The sequence below is a fragment of the Artemia franciscana genome, chromosome 9 (assembly GCF_032884065.1).
Source record: "Artemia franciscana chromosome 9, ASM3288406v1, whole genome shotgun sequence".
Lineage (NCBI taxonomy): Eukaryota > Metazoa > Arthropoda > Branchiopoda > Anostraca > Artemiidae > Artemia > Artemia franciscana.
This window is the reverse complement of record NC_088871.1, coordinates 1,846,479-1,872,524: the sequence shown is the minus strand read 5'-3', so window position 1 is coordinate 1,872,524 and position 26,046 is coordinate 1,846,479. Positions and strand designations below refer to the sequence as shown.

The 26,046-nt window shown below is 34.0% G+C and overlaps 1 protein-coding gene across 1 annotated transcript in view; it reads right to left on the bottom strand.

The window, feature by feature from the left end:
• The window catches only part of LOC136030873 (tropomodulin-1-like), a 109,328-nt gene extending 96,825 nt beyond the window's left edge, over window positions 1-12,503 (bottom strand). Inside the window, exons 1-2 of the mRNA XM_065709947.1 lie at window positions 12,291-12,503; window positions 616-657 (exon numbers count right to left, since the gene is read on the bottom strand). Of these exons, the coding sequence (XP_065566019.1) occupies window positions 616-657; window positions 12,291-12,368 (120 nt within the window). The 5' untranslated portion in view covers window positions 12,369-12,503. The remainder of the gene's footprint in view (window positions 1-615; window positions 658-12,290) is intronic.
• Between the last annotated feature and the right edge of the window lie 13,543 nt (window positions 12,504-26,046).

Sequence of the window (26,046 nt, the reverse complement as noted above, 5' to 3'; positions counted from 1 at the left end):
AAAAGAATAGAAAACATTTATATTTTCCTTGAAAAAATTAATCGTATTAAAGGAATTGCTTTTTTAATGTCTAATCTTAGTGAACTCATTTACTTATCTGTGATTAAACAAAAGTAAAGGAATCAATTAATTCAAAAACAAGTGAGCAGGCTTTTTGACCTTAAAGCCCCCAAGGCAAGAGACAACACAGGGCAATAATTATGATATTTTTTATGTACTTAAACTTTGAATTATAGTTTTTTCCCATTAAAACCAAAAGACTTGTTTTTATTTAGCCTACTTATCACCACAGAGCTTTTAACACAGCTATATTTTAATTTAGTTGATTTTACATTTACAGTGATCAAACACTCAATTAGATATGGAGAAATTACTGAGGCTTCTGTTGTAATCATAAAAGTAAACAAAAAGCAATAATTATTTAGATTCAGTTTAACAAAAATGATTAAGAAAAGATATTAGCACAAAAAGATATGAAATTCAAAGATAATTATTTATTTCTTCCTGTTTTTGTTTTTTTATAATAATAACCTTTGATGCATCTACTGTATATAAGCTAATTGACAACACAATACTGATTATCTATATTGCAGGAGCCTTTTTTATAATATATACCTCAGGATCAAAAAGTTCTGTATCTGTCCCAGCAATTCCTGCCTAGAATAAAGCAAATATATTGTAATAGGTTAAAAATTTCTTATACCAATTACCTAACTTAATGTAGCTACAAATGATCATTTAAACACAAAATTGACAATATTATTAGTAATTTAGTAACTAGTATACACAGAGGAGTCAACCTAAAAAGAATTTGATTATGCTTCTTAATGGATATATGGGCATTAGGAGCATAAAAAAGATAATAAACTATGCCAAGCAAACAAAAATTTCAGAAATGACCTAGAGGCCAAAATAGAACTAGGGAATAGGCTTTAAATCCAAATCACTGTCTCTTCTTTACTTGTAAGATTTGTGAAAGCCCAGTCTGTATTCAGCACTCCTGAATCTTATTTTGGTAATACAACCTTCTAAGTTAGCAAATACTTGGTGCCATGCAAAGGGGGACGGAAGGGTGAACTTTCAATTTTTTAAATGAAAATTTAAAAAAAGGTACTTTGTAATTAGAATACCAGAGAAAGGTATTTTTTTTTACTATAGGAGGGCGAGGGTACAAAATCTGCATCCCCCCACCATTTGGCACTCATGATCCCTTTTCAAGATCAGAATATTATTGTGCTTTACAACAACAAAAAACTTCTATGAATATACCTACAGCTCAAATTGTGATGAGGGAATGTGTTTTGAATTTCCTATCCATGCTGGGGCCCCCTTCTTTACATTTGTTCTAAGTCAATGAGACTTGCAAGAATATATTTTACAGGCCAAACATAAGTCAAAGAAAATATTACCAGATTTCTGCTACTTTAGCTACCAGCCCTCTTCTCCTTCCAATTAAAGCAGAAAAAAACTCTACTTTCTGCTATTTCTCTAGTTGCTAGGCTTGGAATATTTAATAAATATGGGTAAAATTATAGCATGAGGCTGTTTGGCAACTCTTAAAGTTGTTGTTCTGCATAAACAAACTTTTGGACAAAATTAGAGCATAGAGAGGTGTTATTGAACACAGGTAAGGCTTTAAAGGTTCTTTTTGGAATTTGTTTCAGCAAACTTTACAAATCCTTAGATTGCTCCAAGCTACAATTTAAGATAATCTAAGGTAAACCTGGCTAAGAACTTTCTTTCCTGGTTCCTAGGCCTTTGTGAAACAATTTGGTTAAACAACATTTTAGTGATCTTTAATATATATTTTAAGCTATGGAAATGGGCTACTATGTAATCTTTTCATAAAATTTACTGCTTCGTATGTCTAAATTTTCTATTTCTTCTTTTTTCTGTTGTAATAATCATTCAGAAAAAGTAAGTACAAATACTTCAAAAGAACTAGGCTACCTATTTTGTTATTTTTACTTCAATCTTCCAGCTTATGGAGATTTTACTTTAAAATAAGGGTAAAATTCTAGTTAATTGACTTCTTGCTATCTTGGAAAGGGTTTAGGTTAGGAAAATGAAACTTTCAGGGATGGATCTACAGGCTAAAGTATGTCCCGGGAAGGTATTTTAAAGTACCTATCTCGACTCTTTCTCCCTCTAGTGGGCCCTGAAAATTGCCTAAATGACAGGTCTATAACTATTGAAATTTTGACAAAACAACATTTTACCTTATTTTTTAGTTACCAGTTGCCTTTTCTCTGCCTTTAGTTCTGAAAATGCAATTTTTGTTATTTGAGTAGAATTTTTAGCCAGAATTTAGTTTTTTTTTTAGTTTTTTTTCAGAATTTAGGAAATGTATTTGCATATCTTTAAAACCTTGTAAAATGGAATTGAGCAAAGTTATGAAGCTGAAAACAATTTTGTTGTACTTCAATTAAGCAGCAGATCTATTTTGCAAGGTTTTGCTTTTATAACACAAATATCTTTAAAGGTCATCAAAGGTCAGGGCCCTCTAGAGGGAGAAGGAGTGGAGGTAGTTGCTTCAAAATACCTTCCCAGGACATACTTTAGTCTGTAAATTTATCCCTGAAAATTTCATTTTCCTAACCTAAAGCCTTTTTGAGATAGCAAGAAGTCAATTAACTAGAATTTTACCAAAATCACATTAATGCTAGATTTACACTAGTTCAAAATAACCAATAAGGTATTTTTTGTACTTAATTACAAAATGTCACCACCTTTGGAGACATTGTGTTATATTTATAGCAAACAGTATTACTGGCTTTCATATAAAGTGAATGTACCACTCAATGCCTTTTTTATGCTCTTTACAAATATAATAATTGCTTCTACTGGAAATTCAGATTTAAGCACTTTTTGACCTCTTAAAAATGACCTAAATATGGGGTATAAAAAAGGCTAAGAAAATTGGTCTCAAACCTTAAATACCTTATAACATTGATCTTAAACATACTGTTTCATTATAAATCAATTTGTTTAATGTTATATAATCCACAAGCACTGATTTTCTAATATTAATTTGGATAAATTAATTTTTTCAATGTTATGATGTTTTCTTTTTCCTTAACATCAAATTTTAAATAAAAGCATGCATTTTTGGTCAAAAATATGAAAGCCAGCTATTATGAATGCCAGTTATACTGTTTGCTATAAATTTAACTATATTAAATACAGCAATGGTTAGTTTACATATTTAATATATGCTATGCTTTACCCCCACCCCCCTGATGTGCAAATATATAGCCCAAATTTGTTTCTAAACTATTACAGATTTGTGATTTCAAATATCCTATTATTTTGTAAAAAACAACTGCTTTAATTGAAATTTCAGCGATAAGGAAGAAGAAAATGCCATAATATTGATAAAATTTTATTTATCCAATTTAATTGTGGAAAATCAGTGCTTGTGGATAATATAACATTAAAAAAATGGATTTATAATGAAACAATAAGTTTGAGTCTAATGTTATAAAGTTTGAGAGCAATGTTTTAAGCCTTTTTTATACCCCATATTTAGGTCATTTTTAAGAGGTTGAAAAGTGCTTAAATCTGAATTTCCAGTAGAAGCAATTATTATATTTGTAAAGAGCATAAAAAAAGGCATCAAGTGGTATAACCTATTCACTTTATACAAAAGCCAGTAATACTGTTTGCTATAATTTTACCAACATTGCTAGTTTTTCCATTTGATGAAAATTGTTTTTTTTTTTAACTTTTATTGTAGTCAGCTGAGAATACCCTAGATAAGCAGCTTTTTAATATTATGGAAAATGTTTGTGTCAGGAAAATGAAACTTCAAAAATGACACTGGTGTTTAAATTGTGCCATGGGAATGTGTTTTTAAACATTTATCTTTACTTCTTTTTTATTTTTAAGGGTCAGAAACTTACATAGATGACAGGTAGCCTAGGCCTATATAGCTGTCTTAAACTTAAAAATATTATCCACAATTTTGGTTAAGTTCTACTTTTCTTTGACTGTAAGTAGGCCTATCCAAAACATGGTTCTAAACATAATTTACCCAATAGGCTACCCTACAAAGGAATGGTGCCAAAAGAATTGGCAAAACTAGGGGACATGAAAACATATCTGACACTTAATTTCGTCAGTAGGCTTCACCTAATTTCGTCAGTAGGCTTCACCTAATTTTGTCGCCCTTCATTCCTGGAAAATGTATTAACTGGCCTAGGACCAAAGCTTTCTAAGTTAGGCCTAGCAAAAAAAATACAAACCTGCAATTTCACCGTTTGTTAAATTTTTTTCAAATCTGGTAGAATTTTTTAAATTAAGTGAACCTTGGCTTCCTGTAGTCTTTAGCCCTTTTTATTTTGCCTTAATTTCGTTTCAGTTGTTAAATATATATTTATAGTAAAAAGGGCGAATCTTAAATCAAATAGATTTAAACAAACAGTCTGATATACAAAATAATTATAGCTTATGAATAATAATCCATCAAAGCATAATAAATTTTGAAAGTATAAAAGCCAACAAAGTATAAATTTTTGTATTTTTTTATAACAGCTCTGTTATTACCTAGATATTTACTTACAATAGGACCTGTCAAGATAAGATAGCGCTATCAACAATCAATACAAAGTATGTTTGGCAAATCTGCGATCATAGATAACTTCGTTCCCACATGCGGCGGATTGCGGAAAATCATTGCAGATTTGAGGATTCCGCAAAGATTTTGTGTACGGTTTTGTGGAAAAATACAAATCCGCATGCGTTAAAATATTCAATAAAATGTAGTAATACTTCAAGTTAAATCAAAAACAGTTTAGTGAGATGGTGCTATAATAATTTAGCTTCACATTGGCTAGGCTGGCTCGTTACGCTTGTTTACGTTACGTTCGAATAATTTTATCCGGATTTTTGATTTGTTGTTTTCAAGACAGCAGTCAAAGACCGTTTTATATTATTTCAATTTGAGCAGCTATTACTTTGACCTTGTTTTGTGCAAAAAGTTTTATTTTTATACGCTTGATATCTGTGCTTTACATGGATTAAATCTTTTTGTTGCTTAAGTCTTTTTGCCACCATCCTGACAAAAATAATTCGCTAACTATTTTACTTACAATTTTGTTTCTGCAAGGTAGAAAAAAATGGGTAGCTAAAATTGTTGGTTAATATCTCTAACAAATTGTATTGTTGTTTAAAACACAATTTGCAGAATTTAAATTGCAATTTTAAAACTGGTAATGGAACAAAGCTGGATGACTTTTTGCAACAAAAAGTGGATGACTCTTTTAACATTGATGGAGGATTTCAAAACAGCGAAACTTCCCCAAACCTCAAATAAGTATTTTCGCCGAATAAGTATTATCTAAGGACCATCCTCAGTAAAACAGGTATAAATAAAACAAGAATTACATCAAAATACAGACTTTTCAAACTTACAATAAAACTTCAAACATTCCCAGAATTCTTACTTCAAAGGCGTTTTATCAGAACTGATAGATATAGCAATACAAAACAAAGCAATTCATTAAGTGAAATAAAAATTGAGAACATGTCTTTAATGATATTCTTGCCTATTTAGTAGCTAACCTCGAAGGTCTTTTAGTAACAAGTTCACTAGAACTAATTACTGTTTTTATAATATAATTTGTTAAATTAATTTTAATTAATTTTGTGCATAAAACATTTACTAAATACTCACCTAAATCTCTATTTAAGGAAATGTTGTTATGTACCTTGAGTTTAATTTCTATTGCTTCACAAACGACCTGTTAGTCAATGCTAATGAAGATGGATTTTTCAAAAAGTATTGTATGGCTGGGGTCATCAAAAACATGGCCACTTAGAGCAGAATCAAAAGAATTATGAGTGATTTTAAAATTTAAAGCCCTGGTTATGGTATCTTTGGAGAATTAGACTAATATTTCTTTCCTGGGCTCAGGCCTATATCATTCTCTTGGCGAAATAGTCCCAGCAAAAGTTCGGACTCAAAATGCACATGTTAGCGCAATAATAATTGCAAGGGCTTACACTGGACAATTAGTTGTGCCCTGTTCGTAGTAGTAGAATTCTCAAAGTAGGAAAATGGTACTTCTATGTTTTTATTTCTTACCATGGGAAGTAGTTGAGCCTGGTGAATGATGCTTTGGGGAAGGAATCCAGAGTTTGAACTGTGGCAGTAGAAGGTGGTTTAAGTTATCCACCCGTATTTCTTTCACCACAACTGGATGCTGACCGTAAATATCAACGTAACTACACTGCCTTTTTATTACAAAAGACAAGAGAAGATAATTAGGAAACTTGCAAAGACGGTGAATGGAACTTAAGCGAATATTCCGGCTATATGTGGAACAGCCGTCACCAGTGAAGTATAACATATGCTGTATTGAAAAATTCCTAGATGTGTTCATTATGCATAATATAGATAAGCTCATTTTTGCTGTTTACAGAAAACCTGCAACAAATAATAGATACATTTTTACAAACTACAGAGGCATAGCAACATCTTTTGTGGACCAAGCTCTTAATATCTGTTCAGAGTAATATATTTAAAAAGGGTTAATTTTCATTAAAGACATAATTTTTGGAAATGGTTACCCTATTTCAATTATTAAAACCGTAATTTCGCAAAGGTTAAGTATACATTTTTTTAAAGCCCAGGATATCAAAAGGGAGTAGGTGCAACATTTCAAACCGACTAAATGTATTAAGTTGTAGCTTTCAAGGAATATTGAGGAGGTTGCTAAACTAAATTAGGAAACTTTATGTGCATCCAGGATGCCAAAAGGGTGCATCTGCAGTATCCCAGCAATAGCTGACGATATTAAGTAGAAAGTTTCAGAGGGTAGTGAACTAAATAATAATAATAATAAATATAAAAAAAGTGCACATAGGCTGCTAAAAGAACGTATAGGCAATGTCTCAGGAACTGTTAAAAATATAAAGTTTGAAATTCCACGGATTGTTAATGGGTCTTTTAAACTAAGTCTAAAGACACAATATGTATATGGGTTTTCAGAAGAGAGTATATGCGACAGCTAAGAGGCTTAAGTTAAAATTTTCAAGGAATTTTGAGGAGGCAGCTGAGCTAAATCAGAAGACACTATTTTGCATCCAAGTTATGAAAAGGGGAAATGTGTACAGCTATGGGCAACTTTTAAGGCATGTTAATGGAGGATGATGAATTAAATTGAAAGACGCTAGGGGTATCCAGGTTATCAAAAGAGCGTATATGCAATATCTGAGGAGCGGCCAAAGGTATTAACTCGAAGATTTCCAGGGATATTGTGGGCATGGGAAGGATGTTGAGCTAAGTCAAATTACACTATATGCATCCTGGATGTCAAAATGGCTTATCTGTAACATCTTAGGAACGGCTAAAGGTTGTCAAAAAGGTGTATCTACGATATCTCAAGAGTAACTAAGTGTATTAATTTGGAACAATTCGGGAATGTTTTGGAAGATGGTGAATAAGAGACTATATGCATCCAAGTAGTGGAAAGGGTGTATCTGGAATATCCCAGGAACGGCTAAGAGTATTAATTTGAAACTTTTATGGAATAATTCAAGGCAGGCTGAGCTGTGTACGCAGACACTACGTGCATCCAGATTCTGAAAATGGCGTATCTTGAAAATTTCGAAAACAACTAAATGTATTAAATTGAAACTTTCAGGAAACGTTAAGGGGTTTAAACTAAGAAAAAAATAACTTTGTGTATCTAAGGTGTCAGAAGGGCGTGTCTGAAATACTTTAAGTACGGCTTAGGTTATAAATTAATATATAAAGAAACCCAGCTGAAACTTTGAAGGAATTGAGTGAATTCCTTAAAAATTCAAATTTTGACTTTAGGGGTATAAGGGAGCTTATCAAGTACAGTAAATATTTGATGAAGAATGTGGTTGCATTGATTCTTACCGCGGCATATTCTTTTTTAATTTTAATCCATGAGGGTCATTAAGACATCTCAATTAAAGTTTTAGAACCAAGGGAAGCTCAACTGGAAATAAATCCGGTTACGTTGATTCTTCACGTCCTATTTCTACTTTTCAGTATTCTTATTTATACAAATCAGAATTCTTATTTAATAATTGAGCTCAAAATACGTTTATTCAAACAATCGAGCAGTTAAAACAAAATATTGCACGATAAGATTCTGATAATGGAATGTCTTTCAATTTTCGTCTGTGTTCAAGTTTGGGATATAGTGGGGGTCAGGATTGCTTTGGTCTTATAGAGGACCGAATATTACGCAGATTATTTTATTCAATTTCTTTATTTTTGTAGTGTTTACCCTTCCCATCCACACAAAACTTTATGCTATAATTATTTTTAAAAAGTTTTGCAGAATTATTTCTAAAATTAAATTGCAAGCCGAAATCTTAATTCTAAGCAAAAAAACTGACAAAAGTACTTTAAGAGTGTTACTTTATTTACCCATAAAAAACAAAGTCAATTAAACAGGAACCAAAAATAATTTTTAAGACTTTTTCAAAAATAAGTTTCATAGACAGCGCACTAGCACTGCCCAAGTAAAGAGACCAAAAATTCGTTTGTATAGGCCAGGGCACTTCATATTGAGGGATTTGTCATAGAAACTCCAAAAAGGCTTAATCGATTGGAAACTGGAAGGGCTATTGCCCTTTTTGATAGTCAAAAGTGATTGGAGCGCAAATAACACCCCTCCCGTGCCCACCATTTACCCAAACACATTAAATAAAAATTTTGAGATACCTGTTTTGTTCAACGCGGTTAAAGAATGTGGAAATTATGTCTTTGAGGATACCCCCCCCCCACTGCTCTCAGGACAAAGGTTGTAAGTTATGCCCTGGGGACATTCATGTTTTATTTAGAAAGGGTGATCGTATAAACTTCGGAGGGAGCCTATTGGATTGTTAATCAGAAGTTTTAGCGCCCTTTTTGAGATTCAGAGTCATCAAAGGGTAGATGCCCCCTCCCTCATACCTCGTATTTTCTTGAAATACAGCTGATAGAAATTTAAGATGGCCATTTGTTGTCGTAGAAACTTCAAAAAGAGCTCATTTGATTAAAAATTGAAATGGCTAGTGCTCTTTTTCATAGTCGAAAGTGATTGGAGGATGACAGATCCCCCAAGGCCCTCAGGGCAAGGGTTATAAGTTATGCCTATGGGACATATAAAGTATATATATATATATATATATATATATATATATATATATATATATATATATATATATATATATATATATATATATATATATATATATATATATATATATATATATATATATATAGAAAGGGTGATGGTAAAAACTCTAAAATGGGCTCATTTGATTAGAAATTAAAGAAAGATGTTCTAGTGTTCTTTTTAAGATTCAAAGTGATCATAAGGTGGATCACCCCCCCCCCCTCCACACCTCGTATTTTCCCGAAACACATTTGATAGAAATTTTGAGATGTCCATTTGTTGTAGTAGAAACTTCGAAAAGAGCTCATTCGATTGAAGATTAAAGGAACCAAAAATAAGGCACGAAATAAAGTCAGATAACTTTCCAAGCGTAGAACTATCACAAATCACAATAAATAAATAAATGAAACTCAAAACGAACAGAAATTACAATAAATGGCCGAGTGAAACTCAAGACGAGCAAAAATTAACATGAGTAGGGCTGAAACCCCATAAGTGTTCTCAAGACCATAACACATTTGTGTTATACTGAAAAAAAAAACAAAAAAAAAAAAAACAAAACAAAAAAAAACGCTTGAAATGTTTTCACCTTTCTTACTTTCATAAATGAAAAATGATCAAAACCTTAACGAAGAAATGTCAGTATATATCAATTTAACTGACAATCCGCGATCATTTGTTTGTTGTTTTTTGCCCATCTTTTGTATTTGTTTGTTCGTTTTATTCTCCCTTTTTTAATGTTTGTTTTAAGCACGTTTCATTAAATATTTTTTAAATATTTCGCTTTGCTTTTTTTTCTAGAATGTTGGAACTTCCTGGGAGGGTGTAAAGAGGGAGGCGTTGAGTGGAGGTGGAGTAAGCGTAACTGTACTGGCGTCAGGTGACTTGGAACTGCGGTGAGTTGTCAGTAGTAGCAGAAGTAGTATGACCAATCTCAGGTTAAATAATGACTGATAAATAGATTTCTCGTTTAAATTTAATTAAATTTTGGCTGTCTTTTGTCAATCTTTCAGTTTCCGTTGCTTTTTATTGTGTGTATTTAATTGTTTGTACTCCACATTTTAATACTATAGTGTTGTTGTGGGTAAGAAATAAATTATTATTATTATTTAAGCTTTTTGTTTGTCCTGTTTTTACTTATTACCTCCGACATTCGAATTCGGTCTCCCGGGGCTTGTGATAGCAATTTCTTGAAATAAAGATCTTATCTCATAATAATCATGCCGATTCAAAATCCGAGTCAGGTACCGACTAATCCATGCATACAGATTGATATTGGTATCCAGTTTACAATGGATGTAAGTATCGAAATCTGAAATTCGAAGCTAACAATGGCATTATCCTGATTCCAAAAACGTTTAGTTAATCTGTGTAGAGCACAAGTTAAAAGACGAGGCGTAGGAAAGCCCACGAAGATCCGTAATATGTCTTCTTGTGTGCATAGATGATTGGTTTGGATAGAACTGCCAGAATGGCCTCGATACGCCTAATGTGCACGGCAGCCTCATAAATCTGAGTAGTCACTTTTTTTTGTTGTATTTTAATTGCTCAATTTCGTCCTCACGATTTGTTTGTGCGCATGTACTATTATTTTTACTTTGATTTTTATTTTTATATTTTTATGTTATATATTATTATATTATTTTATTATATTATATTATATTATTATTATATATATAATAATATATAATAATATATATAATATATTATATTATTATATATTATTTTTATATTATATTATTTTTATATTGTATTATTTATATTTTTTATTTTTTATTTTATTTTTTATTTTTACTTATTTGTTGCTTTGTGTCCATGTATTTACCTACTTGCCAATGAAAACTCACGAATCAGCTTAGCCCTTCTAACATTTTTTGAAGTTTTTTCTTATGAAAATAAACCAATCTTTACCATGGTAACTAAATGAAAGACTACTACAGTAGATACCAGATACTTATAATAAGTGAATATGTTTTACACATTTTATTTAGAAACTCCGACATTTTAGCTTGTTTGTTTCTAGCTTGTTGGAAACTCCGAAATTTTGCTTTGTTTTATTTCTTATTGTAAGAAAAAGTATTTATTATATTCTGCATTCTAATTACAGATTATACTATATTCTGGTAAAATGTGAACTACGTGTATGTAATATTTAAGCTTACTACATGAATACTTTTTTGGAGCTTAGAGGACTTATGAACAGCATAAACAATAGGACTAAAATTAATCCTAAAACATACACAACTAAATCAATTATAGCCATGTAATGGGTACTTAATCCTTAATGGTCACTGCTATTATACATTAACCCAAAAATGCAAAAAACAACAAATTATTCTACAGATGCGGTCTTGGGCCTAGCTTAGTTTATCCAGCCTAGTTTATCCTCTTCCCAAGAACTAAACAATTTAATAACAAAAATCGTAATTCATTACATTCAGAAAATTCATATTTATAGGTTTCTCAGAATTGCTTCCAGTTTAACTGCTTAACATCCCGTCAGATTCATTTCCAGTTTAAACTCTGAGTCACTCAGATTCCAGGAGTCACTTCCAGTTGCTGGTTTAACAACCCTCTACCCCTAATGCCCGAGTACAGCCAAGGGCGGATCCAGAGAGTGGTTTCTGGGGAACTTGACCCCTCCCCAAAGAAAGTCAAAAGTTTCACTAGTCACAGGGGTGTAGAGGTAAATTGTGAATGGCGGAGACTAAGCACCTTCGGTGACCCCCCCCCCCCCAAGAAAAAAATTATATGTGTCACCCCTGGATACAGCCATACGCTGTTAAAAAGCTTGCTTATTTTGCTGGTTTGCATAATTTTTGTGCTGATTTCTTATTAACAGTAGGTTTATTAGGTCAAAATATGCCAATTAAAAGAGAAATAAAAAAAACCGGCAAGCTTTCGTACGTAGCCTAGGTCTATATCAAGGTATTGGGTGGGGGACTGGGTGGTATGTAGTTAAACTTCAAGCAGCTATGAAAATTCGACAAGTAGAAACTTTAATATTGTAATATTTAGTTTAGAAGGGGAGGTGAACTAGTTTATTTTCCAGTAAAGATATATTCGACAAAATCGTATACGCCCAGACCTATCCAGTTTTCCGAATAGAACCTCTGTAAATTATGTACTAACAAATTATATACTACATACCTGTTCTTTGCTATATGTTACTCCAAAAGTATGGGTAAAATTTTTCGACTTAGAGACGAAACGCATCTCCTCCTCCATGTTTCTTAAGTTTATTCCTTACTTTTGAACCCAAATAAAAATTGCACTTGTTCTTGTAAAACGCAAAATAAACAATAATATTTCACTGAATCTTCCGTGGATTCCCTCTAGGTTTCTTCCGCTATGAAAGACTGGACTTGGGAAGAACACAAATCTATAAATAAACTTTTGAGAGTTCCATCATGTAGAAACAGAAGTTACATGGTCTTTACCTGGACACTGAGAAATTGTGAAACATTTGTTTTATTTCTAAGAATTAACAAATAATTTGTTTCTAAAATCTAAATGATTAATTTAATTTAGATGTTCCTACCTAAATTACGGTAATTTGATTCAATATCCCATTTTGATAAAATGTATTAATAGTTTAACATTCAGATTCATCTGAATGCTATTGTGAAATTATCTAAATAATAAAAAAAAAATTCCTGTTTTTGAACTAAATTAAAATTTAGGTGAGTATTGTAGAGTGTCCATGCCAGCCTTAATAGGTAATTAAATAAAAAAAAACAAGTTTTACTGAAAATGAACAGAAATTGTTCGGTATATGAAAGGGGTTTTCCCCTCCTCAACGCCTCGCTCTTTACGCTGAAGTCTGACTCTTTGTCACAACTCCACTGTTTAAAACAATAAAAAACATTAGCGTAAAGAGCGAGGCGTTGAGGAGGGGAAAACCCTTTCATATACGGAACAATTTCTGTTCATTTTAAGTTTTAATGTCGCTCCTTACTTGCAGTTAAAAAAAACTTGATTTTTTATTTGATTTCTGAACGTTTTTGAATTAAAGCATGTTTGGATTTTGGCTCACTGCACATGAATAATCAAAACGAGATTTGCACATTAATTGTATTTTTGCTAAATAGCTTTCTCATAGTTTTGACTGGACGATTTTGACAAAACAAAGGGGTGGGGAGGAGGTCTAGTTGCCCTCCAATTTTTGGCTATTTAAAAATGCAACCAGAATTTTAATTTTTTACGAACGTTTTTGTAAGTCATAAATATACGTAACTTACGAATTAACTTACGTAACGAACTTCTATATTTGTATATTTTTATTACGTATATGAGGGGGTTCGCCCCCTCGTCAATACCTCACTCTTTACACTAGACCTTGAATTCTGTCCAAAGTCTTTAAGAATGACCCCTGAATCACAATGGCCATAGAATAAATAGTTGAAATTGCTAAAAATACTTTAGCGTAAAGAGCAAGGTATTGTGGAGGAGACGAACTCCCTTATATACGTAATATTTTCTGTTCATTTTAAGTTTTTATGCTGCTCATTAATTCCAGTTAAAAGAATTATTTATTTTCTCATTGTTTTTTTTTAATAATGCTAGAAAATCCTGCACCCCCTTCATGAAAATTCCCTTCCCTCATGATAAATTTCTCCAAGGAAAGATCGTTCCATGTAATCCCCGACCCACCCCCACCCCAACACGAAAAATTCCCTTGAAAACGTCTGTGCACTTCATAATAACCATTGTTTTATGTAAACAATGGTCAAAGTTTGTAACTTGCAGCCTTTCCCCCAGGGACTGTGGGGGATGAAGTCGTCCCCAAAGACATATTGATTAGCTTTTCAACTACTCTCAACAGAATGGTTATCTCACAATTTTGATACGGTGACTTTGGGGGAAAATGTGCGTGACTCAAGGTGCCCTCAAATTTTTTGGTCACTTAAAAAGACACCAGAACTTTTAATTCCTGTTAGAATGAGCCCTGTCGTGACATTCTAAGACCACAGGGTCGATACGATCACCCCTGAAAAAAAACAACAAATAAACACGCATCCGTGATGTCTTCTGGCAAAAAACACAAAATTCCACATTTCCGTGGATAGGAGCTTGAAACTTCTACAGAAGGGTTCTCTGATACGCTGAATCTGATGGCGTGATTTTCGTTAAGATTCTATGAATATTTAAGGGGTGTTTATCCCTATTTTCTAAAATAAGGTAAATTTTCTCTGGTTCGTAACTTTTGATGGGTAAGACTCAACTTGATGAAACTTATATGTTTTAAAACAGCATTAAAATGTGATTCTTTTGATGTAACTATTAGTATAAAAGTTCCGTTTTTTAAAGTTTCTATTACTATTGAGTCCTTACTACAGTTCGTTACCGCGAACTGTTTGATAAACAAGAGCTAAGAGGTCATATGGCATTTGTGACGAGATCAGAAGAGCCAAGAGCTCATATGGTATGAGCCCTGGCAAAATTCTAAGAATCAACAGATCAAGGACAATCAGAGGCTTAATGCCGGTCAGGATTTAAAGTAAGAGCTCTGAGTCACGGGGTCCTTCTAAATATCAAAATTAATTAAGATCCGATCACCCACTGGTAAGTTAAAAATACCTAAATTTTTCTATTTTTTTCTCTCCCTTCAGCCCCCCCCCCTAGATGGTCCAATCGGGAAAAACGACTTTATCAAGTCAATTTGTGCAGCTCCCTGACACGCCTACCAATGACACGCCTGACACGCCCCCTCCAACTCCCTCCAACACCAACAGATTTGGTCGGGATTTGAAATAAGAGCTCTGAGACATGAGTTTCTTCTAAATATTAAATTTCATTAAGATCTGATAACACGTTCTTAAGTTAAAATATCTCAATTTTTCTAGTTTTTCCAAATTAACAACCGCCAGCTCCCCTAAAGAGAACGAATCCGGTCAAATTATGTCAATCACATATCTATAACTTGTGCTTATTCTTCCCATCAAGTTTCATCCCGATCTCTCCACGCTAAGCGTTTTCCAAGATTTTAGGCACCCCCAACTCCCCGCAACGTCACCGAATCCAGTCGGGATTTAAAATACGAGCTCTGAAACACAATATCCTTCCAAACATCAAATTTCATTAAGATCCGATCACTCCTTCGTAAGTTAAAAATACCTCATTTTTTCTAATTTTTCAGAATTAACCCTCCCCCCAACTCCCCCAAAGATATCGGATCCACTCCGATTATGTCAGTCACGTATCTAGGACTTGTGATTGTTTTTCCCACCAAGTTTCATCCCGATCCCTCCACTCTAAGTGTTTTCCACGATTTTAGGTTCCCCCCCCCAGAAACTCACCGCAATGTCGCCGTATCTGGTCGGGATTTCAAATAAGAGCTGTGAGACACGATATCCTTGCAAAAATCAAATTTCATTAAGATCCCATCACCCGTCCGTTAATTAAAAATACCTCATTTTTTCTAATTTTTCCGATTTAACCGTCCCCCCACTCCCTCCCCCCAAATGGTTGAATCGGGGCAACAATAATTTCAAATTTAATCTGGTCTGGTTCCTGACATGCGCGCCAAATTTCATCGTCCTAGCTTACCTGGATGTGCCTAAAGTAGCAAAACCGGGACAGACAGATCGTCAGAATTTGCGATCGCTATATGTCACTTGGTAGATACCAAGTGCCTTAAAAACTTAATAGGTAAATTAAGTCATTTTCATGTTTTATAACATTATTCAATAAAACTTTTCAATAAACATATTTTCATAATAAACATATTTACAAACTGGACATAATTTAAAAAATAAAACAATAATAAGAATAAAAATCAATTGTTATTCTAAAACGATAAACATATTTTCAATCAATATATTTTTTCAATAACATATATTTTTTATCGATAAAAACATATTACCTTAATAGATAATGAAAACAACCACCCTTAAAAGACTGGTTAAGATATTTTTTCTATTACTTTGGCTATTTAACCTTATCCGAATTTTCAGATTTTCTTTCTTTTTGTAACATTATTTCATAGGGCTGATTTTAAGTTTAACATATCCCTCATGTTGTAACAGTATTTACATGGTCTTTGTCTACTCTGTGAGCAGATATGGAACCCCTGCTTTCAGATAGTTTATGGTAATGAACTGTAAGTAAGCAGTGACTCGACCCAATAGTAACCGAAACTCTAATAAATGGAATTTCGATACATAAAAGAATCAACTTTTATGCTAGTTCTAAATATATAAAATGGTTCTAAAATATATAAAATAAATAAAAAAAAATATATAAAATTCATTAAGTTTAGCGTTATCCATCAAAAGCTACGAGCATGAGAAGACTAGAGTGATTTTCAAGAAAGGAGGAACATCAAAAAATTCAAGGGATCTTAATGAAAATCACAGAGTGAGAGTGTGTCAGAGAATCCTAATAATAATATTATACTATACCTTCCATTAAACAGTTCGTGGTAACAAACTGTAAGCAAAGAGCACCCAGCTCAATAGCAACCGAAACTCCAAATTTTATTAGTAAAAATACGTAACTTACGAATTAGCTTACGTAACGAAATTCTATATTCGTATGTTTTTATTACGTATATGAGGGGATTCACCACCTCGTCAATATCTTGCTCTTTACACTAAAGCTTGAATTTTGTCCTAATTCCTTAAGAATGTCCCCTGAATCACAATGGCCGTAGAATAAATAGTTGAAATTCATAAAGTTACTTTAGCGTAAAGAGCGAGGTATTAGGAGGAGGTGAACCCCTCATATGCGTAATAATTTCTGTTCGATTTTAGTTTTAATGCTGGCCCATACTTTCAGTTGGAAAAACTTTTTCATATTTATTTTTTCATTGTTTTTTTTTTTTTGATAATGCTAGAAAACCCTGCGCTCCCTTCATGGAAATTTTCTTCCCCAATGACAAATTTCTCAATTAAAAGTTCCCACTACATATCCCCTCTTCTCAACCCCTCCCCCAACCAAAAAATCCCCCTGAAGACGTCTGTACACTTCCCCATAACCATTACTATATGTAATCACTGGTCAAAGTTTGCAACTTGTAGCCCCTCCCATGGGGACTGTGGGGGAGTAAGTCGTTCCCAAAGACATAGTTATAAGGTTTTTCGACTACGCTGAATAAAATGGCTGTCTCAGAATTAAAATTCGGTGACTTAGGGAAAATAATTAGCGTGGGAGGGGGCCTAGGTGCCCTCCAATTTTTTTGGTTACTTAAAAAGGGCACTAGAACTTTTAATTTCCGTTAGAATGAGCCCTCTCGCGACATTCTAGGACCGATGGGTTGGTACGATCACCCCTGGGGAAAAAAACAAACAAATAAACACGCATCCGTGATCTGTCTTATGGCAAAAAATGCAAAACGCCACATTTTTGTTGATAGATGATTGAAACTTCTTCTATAAGGTTCTCTTATGCGTTGAACCTGACAGTGTGAGTTTCGTTAAGGTGAAAGACTTTTATGTGGTGTTTCCCCCTATTTTCTAAAATAAGGCAAGTTTTCTCTGGCTTTTAACTTTTTATGGGTGAGTCTAAACTTAAAGAAACTTATATATTTAAGATCAAAATCAAAACACGATTCTTTTGATGTCACTATTGTTATAAAAATTCCGTTTTTTAGAGTTTCGGTTACTATTGAGCCGGGTCGCTCCTTACTACAGTTCGTTACCACGAACTGTTTGATTTGTATGAAACCTGCCTGATTAGTTTTTAGCCAGAAATTAGGAATTTCATTTAGCTATCAAGTAGTATGAATATAACTAGGAAATCCGATACTTAAAGGCAATCACGCTGCAATAGAGGTAAGGGGAGAAAAGTAAGCAGAAGGGGGGGGGGGGGTGAGTGAATTGGTAGCAAGAGCTGTGGTACCCGCCGGGCTTACCACTTAGATTGCGGGGATAAGGTAGTCAGCCTTCAACACTTGCCTTACTTCTCTCGTAAGGAAAACACCAGAAAAATGGTAGTTTTTATATATGTGTTTCCAGTTTTGGATCTTCTGCAGCGGAACATCACAAAAGAAAAGTAGCAGTTATCAAGATTGCATCAAAATTTTTCGGAGAAGATGCGATAAAGCAGGCACAGGATGTGCGCAAAAGTGCCTTGAAATTTGATGTTCTTGAAAGGCGCAGGGGCTTATATCCAAGCTCAATATTTTTGGCAGATTTCCATGATCCGTTGAGTGGTTTTTTAGCGCGCAAGGAGGAGCTACCCGTCTTTGTTGTAGTTAATCCTTGTGAATTATCAGCTATCCCTGATGAACTAAGCACTATTGTAGCATCTCGTTTAAACGACTGGGGGAGGATGTTAAATTTTCTTGTTAAAAAGCAGGAAAAGTCGATTCAGCCCCAAGGCCCTGTAGTCTGGCCCTCAGTGTCAGCTCAAGCCTAACCTGCTGTTCCTGTTGCGTTGAGCAATATTCAGAGCAACTTGAATATTCGAAACCCAGTTAATCAGCGTGATTTTGTGGAAAAACTTGGTTTTGCCGGTAAGGTCAAACAAATTGTGGCTAAAAAAGACAAGATAGTAATACATATATCTGACGAACAATCAGCTGCTGCTGCTGTTCCTGTTGCTGCAATACCGAACACGCTAAATATTCGAGCGAAGGTAGTGAGGCACGAGTATGCCGGCATTATCAGGATGGATCAAGATGATGACGTTTCACAAATACTTATTCTTGTTAGCAGTGTGAATGGTACAACCAGGTTTGGTAATACGTCCGTAGTCTAATTAAAATTCATATCGAAAGATGAATTAGATCGTGCTGTTTGACACATTTCAAGATTGAATATGGCTTATTTTGAGTTACGTTGCTGGTCGAGCAACGATTAATCCAGATTAATCCAGCGTTTAGGCTCATCCAAATGTTTGAGAATTGTACCCAACATACTTACCAGATAATGAGCAGTGGACGTTTTGGGCATGTTTCCAAACTGTCTAGGATCATTTTCGTCTAAATTAAAGTTCACTCCTTTCTCTTTTTTTCCAACTATATTTTCAATTTCTCTCTACCACTGGCTTTGCTTTGACTTAAACAAATGATTCATTTTTCTTTCAATATATTCATGGGCTGCATTCCGTGTCATTTTCCGAATGTTGTTTTCTAGTTTATTTGATTGTTCACTTTTGTCTTCGCGGAAAAGCCACCTTTTTTTTCTAGAATGAGCGTCTTTATATTCTTGGTGATGTAAGAACTATCCACAGAATGATGCTTTGAATTTTTTTTTCGGGAGAACAAGACTTATATGCGGACTTTAGCTTTTCTTGTTGCAGACTTGCTTTTGAATGTGTACCTTCTGCCTTATAAATCTCATACCAGCTCAATTGACTAATCCAATTACCAAATTTTAAAAGGCCTTCGTCACTTATTGATCTGCTGGTCACCGTTGTAGTTTTGTACTCAATTCAAATTTTGTGGAGAGGATTAAGCTCTAGAGTAAAGTGGTAACTCCCACCTAACGGTGCACCAGGTACTGGTTCCCTGTAGAACTCATGTAAATTAGAAGAAATAAGGTCTAACATAGTATCCCCTTTCCAAGGTTGGCTTTTTGACCAGTTATTTAAGACCAAGTGCTCTGTTAATTTGCTCAAGTTTGAGTTTATTGACATCACCTAGCATAAATATTCCGCAATTAGGGTATTTAATAGTTACATATTCAGTAATTAATTGCATTTTTTTTTAGAAATAACTTTCGATCATTCGCATTCTGGCCCGGTAAATAATAATATGAACAAGCAACAATTCCAGTGAATTTCCGTGGAAGCCGTTTAAGCTGCAGAAAACCCAAATCAACTCATCTTACTTGAAGAATTGAAGAATTACATAACTGAAGAACACGGGACTTCAATTATTCTTGCTTTAATTTTATTATGTGATTAAATCATATCCCATGATAACCCCGCCTCTCTTTTTCCCCAGAGGATGGTCATCTGGGCGAAGTTTAACAAAACTGTTGCAATCTACAATTCCTAGTAATTCAGGATTCTGTCGGTGCACTTCAGTGACAACTAGGACTGAAGCTTTAACTATATTAAAAAAACACTTTATCCACATTTTAAATCCACATTTAATATTTTAACTCACCCACTTTATCCATGCTCAAACTTTCTGCATTACTGTAAAGAAAAGTTGGGAAAATAAAATCATCTGAACAATAGTCTTTCAGCTTTAAGTAAAACAGTTCAAAATAGGTATGAAACCTTTTTATTGACAGTGAATAGATATAAAAGTTTTACAACAGTAAAGTTTGACTGCTGATGATGAACACTGTATATGTGTTCGAAATATCCAGTTAAAATTTTTTATATCTATTCACTGTCAATAAAAAGGTTTCATCCCTATTTTGAACTGTTTTACTTTCGTCATGGAAAGGCAGTGTGGTCTTCGAAGTTATTTCTTTCAGCTTTATCCTACAGTTTACCTTAACAGTGGCAGTGAGAAGTTCTGTTTTTGAAACTGACTTTAGGCTCCTTTCCATGTATTCATCTAGGGTAAATGACTTGCCAAAGATGTTAACTTCAATAGTGTCACGCTACCTAGACTTTTCAAAATCCCTTTGACAATTTTTCATCGATGAAATCCAAACTGAAATGCTTGAAAAAGTCTCAATTTTGTTGGTTCAAACATTTTCCCAAGGCTCTTTACTGACATCTATAATATAGAAATTAGTATATAATAAGAGGCTGCCATCAGTACGTTTTAACAGAGCTTTTAAGTTCGTTCTAGAAGTTAAACGCTTTGTTTATATGGCTTCTTTTATCCTTAGATCCGGAAACTTCAATATCTTATGAAGCAAAACAGATCATGTCTGCAGCATACTAGATGTGCGAAAATGCAAAATAGTTTACAAAAAAAACAGATCAATGACAGAAAAATGCTCTGTTAAATCGCAAAAAAAAAACCTTAGGGAACCAGTCGAAGTAAGACAAAAGACCAGTCATAGTTAAATGTTCTATTTTCAGAACTTAATTTTTTTTGTCAACTTGCAGCTTCAAGCTTGCTTAGGTGCATTCTGGCACGGCTATATTGAAATTTTAAGACTGAGTTTTTTTGAAAAAGACATACTCTTTTGAAAAATAAAAGGTAATCGCAATATTATGTTTCTATGAATATCCCCCTCATTATTTTCTGGAATGTTAAATTGAGTATAATTTTCCGTTTCTACGACATTGCTGAAATATGTCCTTTTTATAACCTTTACATTACAATAATCAAACAGTTCTTGGAAACGAACTGTAGCAAGGAGCGACCCGGCTCAATAGTAACCAAAACTGTAAAAAACGGAATGTTGATATCAATATTGACATCAAAAGAATTGCATTTTTATGCTGATTTTAAATATATAAGTTTCATCAAGTTTAGTCTTACCCGTCAAAAATTACGAGCCTGAGAAAATTTGCCATATTTTAGAAATTAGGGGAAAACATCCCCTAAAAGTCATAGAATCTTAACGGAAATCACACCATCAGATTCAGCGTATCAGGAAACCCTACTGTAGAAGTTTCAAGCTCCCATCTACAAAAATGTGGAATTTTGTATTTTTTGCCAGAATGCACATCACGCATGCGTGTTTTTTTGCTGTTTTTTTTTTTCCCAGGGGTGATCGTATCGACCCTGTGATTTTAGAATGTCACGAGAGAGCTCATTCTAACAGAAATCAAAAGTTCTAGTGTCCTTTTCAAGCGACCCAAAAAATTGGAGGGTACCTAGGCCCCTCCCCTGCTCATTTTTCCCAAAGTCACTGGATCAAAATTATGAGATACCCATTTTGTTCAGTACAGTCGAATAACTTAATAACTACGTCTTTGAGGACGACTAAATCCCCCACAGTCCCTGGGGGAGGGGTAGCAAGTTACAAACTTTGACCATAGTTTACATATAGTAATGGCTATTGAGAAGTGTACAAACTTTTTCAGGGGGAATTTTTCCGTTAAGGGGGTGCTGGGCTGGGGAGAAGGGTTTCATATGGCACTTGTGACGAGGCAAGAAGAGCTAAGAGCCAAGAGCTCATATGGTATGAGCTCTAACAAAATTCTCAGAATCAATAGATTGATTTGAAAGAATAATCAGAGGCTTAATGCCGGTCAGGATTTAAAATAAGAGCTCTGAGTCACGTCCTTCTAAATATCAAAATTCATTGAGATCCGATCACCCACTCGTAAGTTATAAATACCTCATTTTTTCTAATTTTTCTTCTCCCTTTAGCCCCCCAGATGGTCGAATCTGGGAAAACGACTTTATCAAGTAAATTTGTACAGCTCTCCCCCCGACTCCCCCAAAGAGAGCGAATCCAGTAACGGCTACTTTCAATCACGTATCAAGAACATTGATGAAATGGACGTATCAAATGAAGAAAAACTAGATCTTCGTTGCATGGGCAACGTGAGGTGTTGCAGCTACTTTTGTTCGGCTTCGCCGAGTAAAGTGTTGCGAGAGCAACGCTTTGATTTTGTTTCCTCGCTTCGATTAAACGCTGAAGCTATTAATCTGTAAGGATCTTAATATAAATACTAGGTACACCAACTCGCAAAAGTTCTAACCCCTCATTGTAACTAGCAAAAGTTACAAGCCCCTCAATGCTGAAGATGATTGTAGCCTAACAGCCCATTATTACTTACAAGTCCCCTACATGTCTTACCAATGGAACCAAATTGGTCTTACCATCAACTACACCGGACACAAATAATAGGTACACCAACTAGCAAAGGTTACGAACCCCTCATTGCCGAAGATGATTATGAGCTAATAGCCAACTATTGCTTAAAACTCTCGTATATGTCTTACAATTGGTATCGGCCTATTTTTGGTTTTAGTGTGTGCCTATCTACTGAAGTTTTTAACCCCTTTAAACTTTCAAACTGGTATATCTTATGAAATATTTTTTCTACCAAAAAATGGATGACATCTACTTTGATCAGCTCATCAAGAACTATCGATTGCCGTCAAAAAAAAAAATCTAACTGTCTTAGTTCAAAAGTTGACTTTTTTGTCGCAGGCCAAGTTTCTAACGTCATCACTTGGAAAGGAGCAAATGATAAACTCTAATTTCTTTAGCAATGAGAGAACTTTTAAGTTTAAGAGGCATATCTGATACCATTTCTCTATCGGCTTATTTTTGGTTTCAGTGTGTACCTTACTACTGAAGCTGTCAACCCCTTTAAACTTTCAAACTGATACATCTCATAAAGGAGTTTTTTACCAAAAAATTGATGACATATACTTTGATCAGCTCATCAAGAACTATCGATTGCCGTCGAAAAAAAATCTATCTGTCTTAGTTCAAAAGTTGACTTTTTTTTGCCGTAGGCTAAGTTTCTAACGTCATCACTTAGAAAGGAGCAAAGGATAAACTCTAATTTCCTTAGCAATGAGAGAACGTTTAAAGTCTAAGAGGCATATCTGATACTATATTTCTATCGCAATCCCAATTGCGAAAAACTGAATGATAAACTCAACTGAAATCACGAACAGAAATGGGTAAAAACAACAGATTTTTGGCCCAAGGCAAGAGTTCTACGAAGCTTTCCAAAACACAAAGTCATATTCATCAATCCGGCCTAAGGTCCGAAATTTCTTTAAAAATCGCAGAGGTTAGACCCTTACCACTTTCTAGAAATAAGGTGAAATCGGGGTGCTAGGAAAAAAAAAACACAACAAAACCATAATGTGAACTCCAGAAATCCGGTTATTTCTGTCTGTACAACAGAGAACTTCTAGTTATGATACAAATCCTAAAGCTAGTCTTTAGTCCTAATGCTATCAAGATGGCTTCACTTGGGACTTGTCTACAAAATAATCGTGAAATCAAACAGTTCGTGGTAACGTACCGTAGTAAGAAGTGACCTGGCTCGATAGTAATCGAAACTCTAAAAAATAGAATTTTGATACCAATAGTTACATCAAAAGAATCGCATTTTTATGCTGATTTTAAATATATAAGTTTCTTTAAGTTTAGTGTTACTCATCAAAAGTTACGACCCTGAGAAAATTTACCTTATTTTAGAAAATAGGGGGAAACATCCCCTAAAATTCACACGATCGTAACAAAAATCACACCATCAAATTTATCGTATCAGAGAACCCTACTGTAGAAGTTTTGTATTCCTAGAATGTCACGAGAGGGCTAATTCTAACGGAAATTAAAAGTTTTAGTGCCCTTTTTAAGTAACCAAAAAAATTGGAGGGCACCTAGACCCCCTCCCTTGCTCATTTTTCCCAAAGTCACTGGATCAAAATTTTTAGATAGTCGTTTTGTTCGGCATAGTTGAAAAACCTAATAATTATTTCTTCCGGAACGACTTAATCCCCTACAGTCCCTGGGGGAGGGGCCGCCAGTTAAAAAACTTACAAACTTTGACCATTGTTTACATATAGTAATGGTTATTGGGAAGTGTACATACTTTTTCAGGGGGACTTTTTTGCGTTGAGGGGGGGGGTACGTGGGAGGATCTTTCCATGGAGGAATTTGTCATGAGGGAAAAGAATTTCCATGAAGGGGGGGTGCAAGATTTTCTAGCATTATTTTAAGAAAAACAATGAGAAAATACGTAATATACGTAGTAATTTCTTTTCGTCTCATGTTTTAATGCTGCTCCTTACTTCCAGCTGAAAACTTTTTTTTAATTTATTTTCTCATTGTTTTTTATAATGCCAGAAAATCCTGTGCCCCCTTCATGGAAATTCTTTTCCCTCATGATAAACTCCTCCGTGGAAAGATCCTCCTACGTAACCCCAAGATGTTTCCTGGTGAGACCAAGATGTTACTTGATAAATCAATCCATTATTTTTTGAATGCTGTTTAGTGACTACAGTTATCAAAATAATATTTATTTTGTAATATAATATTTATAATATTTTGTAATATAATTATTTTGTAATATAATATTTATATATGACTAGTTTGTTGCAGGCTAAGGACACATTTTTGACTCCTAAGCCTATATTCTTATTTTTTATGTTTGGTTTTTATGTTTCCAGTAAATTGCTAGTTTTCTATAATCGTACAAACATAGAAAAATATCATCAGTTGTTTGATTTGCACTATTTTTATCGATATATATATTAAATAGATTGCAAAGCAATAATTTTTGTTCGTTTTTGGCTTTAACTTTGCTCTTTATTTCCCTCAGAAAAAACTATGTTTCAAAAAAATTAATACGTAAAAAGACCGAAGGAAAAAATGAACTCATGCGAGTACTATTTCTTTGAGTCAAACGGCCTAAATGCTTGGAAGGAAAATTAACAGAAAGAGGCATTAAAAAGCCAAAAAAGTGGAACTTTGCTTAAAAAAGCATTGGCGGAGGGAGACCAATGATTTATCTCGATGGGCTTATTTTATTGTTTCCAGTCTTACCTATGCTATATGGAGTAATTCGTGAATTGGCCAGCTACGTCATCTCAGCTTTCCATCTAATGTTTACGATTGGTGGAAAATTTCCAGGCCGAAATTCGCGAGATGACAAGAATTAGCTAGACACGAAAAGCGAATCCAGTTTATTATTGAAAAGTGTTTCTGTCTATTTGTTCTTAGTGTCAAATTTAAATTACTACACTCATTACTTTTACACAACCTGCGGATCTCAATGTGTTCTTCATTTTGTAAATCAATAATTTTATCAAAATTAAAAATATTTTGAAAGCATTGCAAAACCAGATCTGGGGCCCCATTAATAATGCTAGCCAATTGACTGATATATGTCGATTAGAAAAATTGAAGCAAGACCAACTTTCAAATACTTTTCTCTTTTAGTCGCGTCTGGGGTGTACTCTGTTTTTGTCTCATAGTTAGGGTTTGAGTCTAAACTTCCAAAAAAAAAGTTTTGTTGTTTTTTTGGTAGGGGGCTTTAGGATTATGGTAATGCAGAATTTTTTAATTTCTGGGAACAAGACCAACGTTTTTCCCTCGTCCTTGCAAAAGAGTATGCACTTCAGTTT